Below are 10,483 nucleotides of genomic sequence, written 5' to 3'. Positions count from 1 at the left end.
ATATGCCCAGGATTCAGCCCTTGCCCTTGCAGGCCTTACAGCCACTCTGCTCTGTAGGCCTGTGGTTTTACGAAGTGAAGCATGAATGCCAAGGCAGAATGGGGTAAGGAGAAATACCAAGGGCCATACCTAGAAATGAATTCTGCTAGAGGGCTTTGGGGCTCGCTTCATGGAGGTGGTGGCAGCATTCAAGCTCAGTCTAAAAGATAGAAAAGGTTTTACAATGGGGCGCCTATGTGGCTCAATTGGTTAAGCGTCCTACTCTTGATTTTGGCTCAGATCATGATCTCACGGTTTGTGAGATCAAGCCCCACATCGGGCTGTGCACTGAGTGTGAAGCCTGCTTAAGATTCTCTCTCCCCTCCCTCTGCCTTTGCTCACACACATGTGCACTCTCTCTCTGAAAAAAAAAGAAAAGAAAAGAAAAAAGAAATATAATTACCTGCTGTGGAGTGGAGTGAAGAAACACAACTCAAGTGGAGGGATCATCAAGACCAGAAGTGAGGAAAGCACAGGATATGTATGTGGACTCCTGTAAAAGCACCTAGTTTCTACATTGGTGGTAGGGTGGCGAGCATAGCTGCCTTCCAGTTCATCTGGTTTCACAGGAGGATTGGCTTTGTGCTGAGGAGGAGTGGGAAAAGGAGTCAGAATAACTAGGTTGTGGAAGAATTCTTTGAATGTCATGCTAGAGTTATGTTAATATTATGCTAGGATATGGGAACCTAATTGAGGCTCTTGATCAAGGGAATGATGTGTTTATAGCCAGTAGTTTGGGGTTAATTGTAAGGTGTTGGCTGGCCATGGTGAATCCTGGCATTTCTGGGTTGGGGGGCCTGGAGATGCAGTGTATCTTAGTAGTCATGCTGAGTACTGAATAAATGGCATTTTTGAAACCTTAGATAAGTGGTTCTCAACCTTACTGTGGAGTAGAACTCAGCTGGAGAGGTTGCAAAAAAATATTAATATGTGGGCCCAACCCAAGATTGATTCTAGTATTCTAGGGTAAGGTCTGTGCACGAGGATTTGTTCAGTGTGCCCTCATGTATTTATATAAGGATATTTATATAAAAGTAATGATAACGTGAGGCCAGGGTTGAGAACCACTACTCTAAGGTAAATAACAAGTTCATTCCTTTTAGCAGTTCTTGAGGGTAAAAGATTCTCTGTACTTGACATAGTGGTGTGAAGAGCTCTGCTATTTTATGGCATGGAATTGAAACAACACTAGATGAATTAAATTTGTCGCTAGTTTTATATAGGAACAAAAATGTAAGTGAATATTGTTGGCAAATGACTATTGATCGGGAGAAACGTTTAAATGTTTCTTGGCAGTTTTGTGTTACACTTACAATCAGGTTTAGTGAGAGCTTTTATAAATAACCCTAAAGCAAACTCTTGATAGAAACAGGCCATGCCTTTTTTCCCCTTCCCTTTCCCCCTCCTCAGATGGATGTCAGCACTATAAAGTGTATGTTTTAGAATTATCCTTTTCTTTCCCTGCTCTGTCAGCAGTTTGCAATTCATAATTTATGGGGTTTTTTTCCCAGTATGAGTGTATATATATATTCTGCAGTCATAACACAAAATATAGTTCAGTATTAGATGGTATATAACTGCACTATCATGGTAATCGTGAATGTTAAGCTTTTATCTAGAACTGTCTGGAGTCAGAAACTCTGCCACACATCTTAAAAATTGCCTTTTACCTATTTTTTTCTCAGCACTGCCTTTTTTAAGTAAAAACAATTTCCCTTGAATTGGCTTCACTGAACTGTTAAGTAAAATTTGAGCAGTTTATGGTCTTTCTTAAGCAAGTGTTTGAAATAAACTAGAATTTATTCTAGGTAAGTTTGTAAATTGTTTTACATTTCTGTGTCATGAATCTGACTCAGTGGTTGATGGGTTAAGGAAAACCATAAGCCACCACAGGACGTTCTAAAAAGTGCCCAGTCTTCCTGGTTGGGGAGGGACCTTGACATTGCCAGGCTATGTGGCTTCTTAGAACCTTGGTTTCCTCCTTGAAAAGAAGAGAATTAGATGAAGTCTTTCTGTGGGTCCGTCAAGCTCCGGCATTTTTTTTACAGTATTAGCAAAGAAATGTGACTGAAGAATATAAAAATATGATATATTTTTAAAACTCCTTATTTCTCTCATAACTAAAGAGCCTTCTTTATCATTTTTATTCATCATCCTTTTTGCTTTTTGCCTTGTGTCTGAGTTACAAGACAGTTTTTTTAAAATGGTTTCAGGGTCATTCCTTTCTTCCTCTTCTGGAAATAACCAATGTGGCCAAAATAGAGTGTATAAATTAAGGGTGTTATAACTTAACTGACTTTTAAAGCCATTAATACTGACCTTTGAGACCTGGCTTTCTCCTTGGTCCCATCAATCACTTCTATACCACCTCCCCCAATACAAAGGGTTAGGCAGATGCGGATACAGTTTATATTCCTGGGGGTTATGGTGGTGGAGAGGAGAAAGGGACAATGAATAGAGGAAACACCATATTTTTTCTCTTTATATTTCATAGTGCATACAGCTATATTTAATTCAAAGGTGAATATATGTGTGAATGTTGATTCCTTTCTGTATTTAGGTCATACTGCTAGATATTACACTGGAACTTCAGAAGCAAATTATGTCTGAGTTGGAAATTCTTTATAAGGTAATTTTTTCTTGGTCATTTTCTTTTTACAAAGCATCTTATGGTATTGACTTGTAGGTGTGTGGTGTTGTGTTTTTTTTTTAACTGTTTTTGTCTTATTTTTGTTACAGTGTGATTCATCATATATCATAGGGTTTTATGGTGCCTTTTTCGTAGAAAACAGGATTTCAATATGTACAGAATTCATGGATGGTGAGTTTTCCCTATTATAATACTTTGAAAATGACTTGGGAAGTAGAGTGCTTTAAAACCTGGTTCTGATATAGATGTCAAGTAGAATTAAAAAATAATTAAAATATACCAATAGTGACCTCCTTTATACTCTAAAACATCTAGTGTTAGAAGTTCCCGATGTTACATATTTACAGCTGAGCTATAGTTTCAAAATGTAATTTCATTTACTTTTATTGAAAATTTAAATAGAACAGATTAAATGCTGGCCTAATCGGTGGTTTGATATTTGATTCTTCCATACAATCTGTCTTTACTTGCAAAACAGATGTTCTGTTCTTTTAATGTTTCAATAGCCAAAACAGATTTTCTTTTAAAGAAATCTATTAACCCAGTGTCCTGTGTCTTTTAGAAAGAAATCGGTTCTTAATTGCAAGATAAGAAATTGTTTTTCAACACAGCTGTTTAGCCAAGATGTGTTTAGTTTTCTTTGGACTCTAGCCCTTTCCTTTCATCTGTATTTTTCATTCATTTCTATGTGGTAACTCTTTCTTGATCTGAATGTTATGGCAAAATGTAGATTTCTTGGTCTCCTATTCCTGAAATAATGTCATCATTGTTATTTACCCATTTTAAATCAAAGAAGTCTTTAGATTTTATATATTCAGTTTTTAGTTTCTAACCCATTAAAACGCAACATTTTTTTAAAGTTTACTTATTTATTTTGAGAGAGTGAGAGAGTATACCTGCGCATGACAACGGGGGGTGGGGAGGGGGGGCGGGCAGAGAGAGAGAGAGAGAGAGAGAGAGAGAGAGAGAGAGAGAATCCCAGGCAGGCTCTGCACTGTCAGCATGGAGTCCATCGTGAGGCTCGAACTCAGAACTCTGAGATCATGACCTGAGCCGAAATCAAGAGTCAGATGCTTAACTGAGCCACTCAGGTGCCCTTCAGCATTTTCTTTTTTACATACTTAGTTTATTTGGGGGATTGTTAGTATGTAACTAAGGTAACTAGTTTATGCCTTGTAGGATGTTTTCAGAAGCTGACATTAGTAGCTTGATACTATAATAAGGTATATAATGTTTTCTAAATTATTTCGATAAAACATGTATTATTTGAGATGGCATATTTAATCACCATAAAAATCACCATTTTGATGTATAGAGTTCATTGGTTTTGAGTATTTTCACAAGGCTGTACAAGCTCATCATCACTAATTCTAAAACATTTTTATCACCCCAGAAACAAACTCATTAGCCATTAGGAGCCACTCGCTTTTCCCTCTTTCCTCTAGTCCATGGCAACTGCCAGTCTACTTTCTGTGTTCAGAGTTCCTTATTTTCAACTTTTCATATAAATGGAATCATGCAGGATGTGGGATTTGTGTTTGGCTTTTTATTTTATTTAAAAATTTTTTTAATGTTTATTAATTTTTTTGAGAGAGCCTGCGCAAGCAGGGAAGGGGCAGAGAGAGAGGGAATCTGAAACAGGCTCCACGCTGTGAGCACAGAGCCCGAGATGGGGCTTGAACCCATAGACTGAGACCATGACCTGAGCCGATGTCAGACCCTCAACCAACTGAGCCACCCAGGAGCCCTGTGCCTTCTTACACTTAGCGTAATGTTATCAGTTTCCATGCTGTAGCATGTATCAGTACTTCCTTTTTATGGCTGAATAATAATCCATTGTGTGGACATACCACATTTTATTTACTCATTTAGCAGTTGATGGGCATTTGAGATGTTTCACTTTTGAGCTATTATGAGTAATGCTGTTTTGTATGTTTGTATGCAGGTTTTTTTGTGGGGATATATGTTTTCAGTTCTCTTGAGTATATACCTAGGGGTCAACTTGCTCACTTGTGTGACAACTCTGTATAGTTTTTTTGAGGAACTGCCAAACCATTCCATTCTGTTTCACACCCGTTTGCATTCATAGCTGCCAACACTTGTTATTGTGTATCTTTTTTATTATAGCCTGTGAGAAATAGTATCTCTTAGTTTTGGTTTAGATTTCCCAATGGCTAATGACTGACAATATTTCCATGTGTTTGTTGGCCATTTGTATATCTTTCTGGGAGAAGTGTGTATTCAAATCTTTTGTCTATTTTGACATGGGTTACTTGTGTTTTTATTGTTGAGTTGTAAGAATTGTGTGTGTATTCTGGATACTAGTTATCTTACCAGATGTATGATTTGCAAATATTTTCTTCCATTCTGAGCTGTCTTTTCATTTTCTTGATAGTGTCCTATGAAACACAAAAGGTTTTTATTTTAATGTTTATTGAGAGAGAGAGAGTGAGAGAGCGAACGCGTGAATGGGGGAGGGGCAGAGAGAGAGGGAGACACAGAATCCAGAGTAGGATCCAGGGTCCAAGCTTCAGCACAGAGCCCGACATGGGGCCCGAGCTCACGAACCATCAGATCATGACCTGAACTGAGGTTGGACACTTAACCAACTGAGCCACCCAGGCGTCCTTGAAGCATAAAAGTTTTAAAATTTGATGAAGTTCAGCTCATCTGTTTTTTCTTTGGGAGCTTGTGCTTTAGATGTCATATATAAGAAACTATTATATAATCCAAAGTCATGAAAGTTTATATACCTCTTTTCTTCTAAGAGTTTTATAATTTTCATTCCTACATTTAAGTTCTTGATCTGAGTTCATTTTTGTATATGATAGAGTCCAAATCCATTCTTTTTCATGTCAATATCCAGTTGTTCTAGCACCATTTGTTATAAAGATTATTCTTTCCCGTTGAATTTTCTTGGCACTCTTGTCAGAAATTTATTGACCATGAAATGCATTTCTGGACTCCCAGTTCTATTTCATTGATCTATTTGCCCATCCTTGTGGCAATACCAGACTGTACTTGCTTACTTTTTTTTATTGTATAATGTTTATTTATTTATTTTTGAGAGATAGCACAAGCAGGGGAGGAGCATAGAGAGAGAGGGAAGAGACACAGAATCCGAAGCAGGCTCCAGGCTCTGAGCTGTCAACGCAGGGCCCGATGTGGAGCTCAAACTCAACGAACTGTGAGATCATGACCTGAGCCACAGTCAGACACGTAACAGACTAAGCCACTCAGTCGTCCTGTACTTTTACTTTTTTATTCTGTGTTACTTTAGCTTTGTAGTAAGTTTTGAAATTAAGAAGTGTGAGTACTCCAACTTTATTCTTTTTTAAGATTGTTTTAGCCATTCTGGGTCCCTTGCATTTTCATGTGAATTTTACAGTCAGCCTTCCAAATTTGCACATACAATAAAAATTCGGCCAAGATACTGATACAGATTGCAGTGAATCTGTAGATCAATCTGGGGAGTACTGCCATCCTAACAATATTAAGTCTTATACTTCATGAACACAAAATATCTTTCCATTGATTTAGATTCTCTTTAATTTTTTTCAGTGATATTTTGTAGTCTCTGGTATTCAAGTTTTGCAGTTCTTTTGTTAACATTTATTCATAAATATTTTTTCAATACTATTGTAAATTGAACTTTTAATTTCAATTTTGGATTATTCATTGCTAGTGTATAGAAATATAAATGATTTTTATATATTGATCTTGTATCCTGCTGCATTGCAGGATAAATTTGTTAAACTTGTTTCTCAATCCTAAAAGTTTTTCGTTGTTTCCTTAGAATTTTCTATATAGATCGTCATCTGCAAATAGACATAGTTTTACTTCTTCTTTCCAATCCGGATGCTTTTAATTTCTTTTCCTTGCTTAATTACCCCGGCTGAAACCTTCAGTATCATGTCAAATAGAAGTGGTTTGAACAGACACCTTTCTTTTTCTCCTGATCTTAGATGGAAAGCTTTTAGTTTTTCACGATTAAGTGTGACATTAGTTGTGGGGTTTTAGTAGATGTTTGTTATCAGGTTGTCAAAATCTGCTTCTCTTCCAAGTTTGTTGAGTATTTTTAAAAAATTTTTTTAATGTTTTATTTATTTCTGAGAGAGAGAGACAGCATGAGCAAGGGAGGGTCAGAGAGAGAGGGAGATACAGAATCTGAAGCAAGCTCCAGGCTCTGAGCTAGCTGTCAGCACAGAGCCCAACGCAGGGCTCGAACCCACAAACCATGAGATCATGACCTGAGCCAAAGTCAGACGCTTAACTGACTGAGCCACCCAGGCACCCCTGTTGAGTATTTTTATCATGAAAGTGCATTAGATTTTGTCAAGTGGCTTTTCTGTGTTGAAGTGATCATGATTTTAAAATCCATTTTTCCACAATTCCATAATTAAATCCAATATTCCAGAAGTGTTATATTAATTGACTTTTGCATCTTGAACCAATTTTGTATTCGTGAGATAATTCCAATTGGTCATGATGTATAATGCTTTTTATAAATCACTGGATTCAGTTTGCTGGTATCTTTTTGAGGATTTTTACACTTATATTCTTAAAAAATATTGGTCTATAGTTTTCTTTTCTTGTAATGTCCTTGTCTGGTTGTGGTATCAGGATAATTCTGACCTCAAAGGGGTTGGAGAGTATTTTTTCCTCTTCTAGTTTTTGGAATAGTTTATGATGGATCAATGTTAGTTTTTCTTTAAACATTAGGTAGAATTCGCCAATGAAGCCATCTGGTCCTGGGGTTTTCTTTGTGAGTCGTTTTTATGGTCAAGTGGCATCTGTTGCCAGTTATCAGGAGAAATCCAAGCACTTCTGCCCGCTGCAGCTTAGTTTGGAGTTGCCAAGGAAAGCAGAGTGCACTGAGGCACTGGAGTTAACAGTGCTTCACCTAAGAAAAAGAGACACAGCAGGGTCAGCGTGGGAGTATCAGTTCCCTGTGGCCAACAGCAGGTTCTTCCTGGCAGCCTGACGGGGGCCCTTGGCCTACACACACTCCTCATGCTACTGCAAAAGGATCCTCTACCCCGCCCTACCCCTGTGATGTCAAAAGTGCTGAAAGCTGGGGACATGCCTGAAGGCCATTGACACACGTGCTTAAGCAGGACAAAGGAGTACACACTGAGTCCGAAACAGGGGAAAACATAGTCCAGAAAATAGTCCAGAACATAGCGGTAAGCCCAGCACAGGCTATGTGGGCTCTTTATCTGCTGGTATGCAAGTGTTCCAGACCCAGGGCCCATTCAGACCGGGTTCAAAGAACAGTGCACCTAAGACTGTCTTTCCCAACAGTACTTCTTAATTGTAGTATGTAACACATGTAACATATTATTTACCAGACTACCCATTTTTAAGTGTGTAGTTCGTAACTCGTAAGTACATTCACATTGCTCTGTAACCCATGCCACCGTTAATCTCCAGAACTCTTTGCCCATTAAACAGTACTCAAACATTTGAGACTCTGTACCCATTAAACAGTAATGTTGCCTCTCAACCCCAGCCCTTGATAACTAACATTCTGATATTTTGTCTGCATGAATTGGACTACTCTGGGTACCTCATTTCAGTGGAATCATACAGTACGTGTCTTTCTGGGACTGGCTTATTTCACTTTGCATAATGTCCTCAAGGTTCGTCCATGCTGTGGTATGTGTCAGAATTTTTTCCTTTTTAAGACTGAATAATATTTGTGAGTAGTTTTTTGATTACCAATCTCTACTAATTATAGGTAGTTATAGGTTTATTCAGAATATGTTTTGATAGTAGCTTTCTAAAACTTTGCCCATTTCATTTGGGTTATCTGATTTGTTGAAATACAGTTGTTCCTAGTATTCCTTTATAATCATTTTTATTTCTGTAGAGTTGGTATCATATTTCCAACCTTCATTTCAGATTTTAGTAATTTGAGTCTTCTCTCTTTCTTTTTTTTTTTTGCCAGTGTAGCTAAAAGTTGGTCAGTTTATCTTTTTCAAAGAACTAACTTTTAGTTTCTTTGATTTTTCTCTACTGTTTTTCTCTGCTTTAATACTTACTTATTCTTCTACTAGCTTTGGGTTTAGTTTGCTCTTCTTTTTCTAGTTTTTTAGGGTGCAAAGGGAAGATACTGATTTGAGATCTTTATTTATTGTAGCCATTTGCAGCTATACATTTCCCTCTAAGTACTGCTTTAGCTGCATCCTAGAAGTTTTGGTATGTTGTGTTTTCATTTTCATTTATTTTAAAGTATTTTCTAATTCTGCACAAAGGAGACATCCTTGCATTTTCTTTTTTGACCCATTTTCTGTTAGGAGTATGTCATTTTCCACATTGAATCTGTTGTTAATATCTAATGTTACTAATATTGATTATCCTAGTGTTGATTTCTAATGAACTTATATCTATGAACTAATATTCCTTTGAAGTCAGAGAACATACTTTGTATGACTTCAGTTCTTTTAAATTTATTGAGGTTTGTTTGATGGCCTAATATTGTCTACTCCGGAGAATGATTCATGTATACCTGAGAAGAGTATATTCTGCTCTTGTTGGGTTAGATTTTCCTTAGATGTCTGTTAGGTCTAATTCATTTACAGTGTTATTTAAGTATTTTATTTCCTTGTTGACCTTCAGTTTAGTTCTATTTATTATTGAAAGTGGGATATTGAAGGGATGCCTAGGCTCAGTTGGTTGAGTATCCACCTTTACCTCAGGTCATGATCTCGTAGTTCATGGATTTGAGCCCCGTGTCAGGCTCTGTGCTGACACCTCGGAGCCTGGAGCCTGCTTCAGATTCTGTGTCTCCCTCTCTCTCTGCCCCAACACCTCTCTCTCTCTTTCTCTCCTTCTCTCTCTCTCAAAAGTAAATAAACATTAAAAAATTTTTTTTAAGAAAATGGGATATTGAAATCTCCAACTAATATTTTTTGTTTGTGTATTTCTCTTTCAATTCTGTAAATTTATGCTTCATATATTTTGGCATTCTGTTGTTAGGTGCATATATGTTTGTAATAGTTACATCTTCACAGTAGACTGACTCTTCAATTATTACAAAATGTGTGTCTAATTACTATATTTGTTTAAAAGTCTGTTTTGTCTAATATCATCCCAGCCCCAGCCCCATTGCTTTTTATTTGCTTGTTCTTTTTTTTTTTTTTTTAAATAGTTTATTGTCAAGTTGGTTTCCATACTTATTTGCTTGTTCTATATTTTGCCACTGTTCTGCTTTCAACCTACTTGGGTCTTTGGATCCAAAGTGCATCTCTTGTAGACATCATAGAGTTGGGTCATTTTTTAATCCATTCTGCCAATCTGTCAGTGTTTAATTCATTTACATTTAATATAATTGCCAGCAATATCTGCCATTTTACTATTTGTTTTCTTTAGTCGTGTTCTTTTATGTTCCTCTGTTCATTCATTACTGCTTTCTTTTTGTTAGATATTTTTTAATGTTTTGTTTACATTCTCTTGTGATTTTTTTTTACTATATTTTTTGAGTTATAGTTTTGCTTTTCTTAGAGATTACAATTAACATCTTAACTTGTAACAACTTAGTTCAGATTAATATCACCTTTTTTCAAGTCTATAAAATTGTTGCTCCTATATAGCTCCATTCTGTCCTCCTTCTTTGTGCTATTACTGTCATTTAAGTTACATCTTTATAAGTTGTATACTTAATAATGCAGTTATACTTATTGCTTTATGTAGTTCTCTCTTTTTTCTCTTTTCTTAAGTTTATTTCCTTTTTCTTTTTTCTTTTCTTTCTTTCTTTTTTTTTTTTTTTTTTTTTAGTGGGGGGGGGAGTGG

General features: G+C 36.6%; 1 protein-coding gene across 3 annotated transcripts in view; it reads left to right on the top strand.

Moving 5' to 3' along the window:
* The window catches only part of MAP2K5 (mitogen-activated protein kinase kinase 5), a 266,228-nt gene that overhangs the window by 91,337 nt on the left and 164,408 nt on the right, over positions 1-10,483 (top strand). For all 3 annotated transcript variants that reach the window (XM_077746645.1, XM_077746636.1, XM_077746628.1), the window contains exons 10-11: positions 2,600-2,668; positions 2,779-2,860. In XM_077746645.1, the coding sequence (XP_077602771.1) occupies positions 2,600-2,668; positions 2,779-2,860 (151 nt within the window). The remainder of the gene's footprint in view (positions 1-2,599; positions 2,669-2,778; positions 2,861-10,483) is intronic.

This window comes from Crocuta crocuta, unplaced genomic scaffold (assembly GCF_008692635.1).
Source record: "Crocuta crocuta isolate KB4526 unplaced genomic scaffold, BGI_CrCroc_1.0 scaffold130, whole genome shotgun sequence".
In the NCBI taxonomy this organism is placed as follows: Eukaryota; Metazoa; Chordata; class Mammalia; order Carnivora; family Hyaenidae; genus Crocuta; species Crocuta crocuta.
This window is presented reverse-complemented; position numbering and strand designations above follow the sequence as displayed.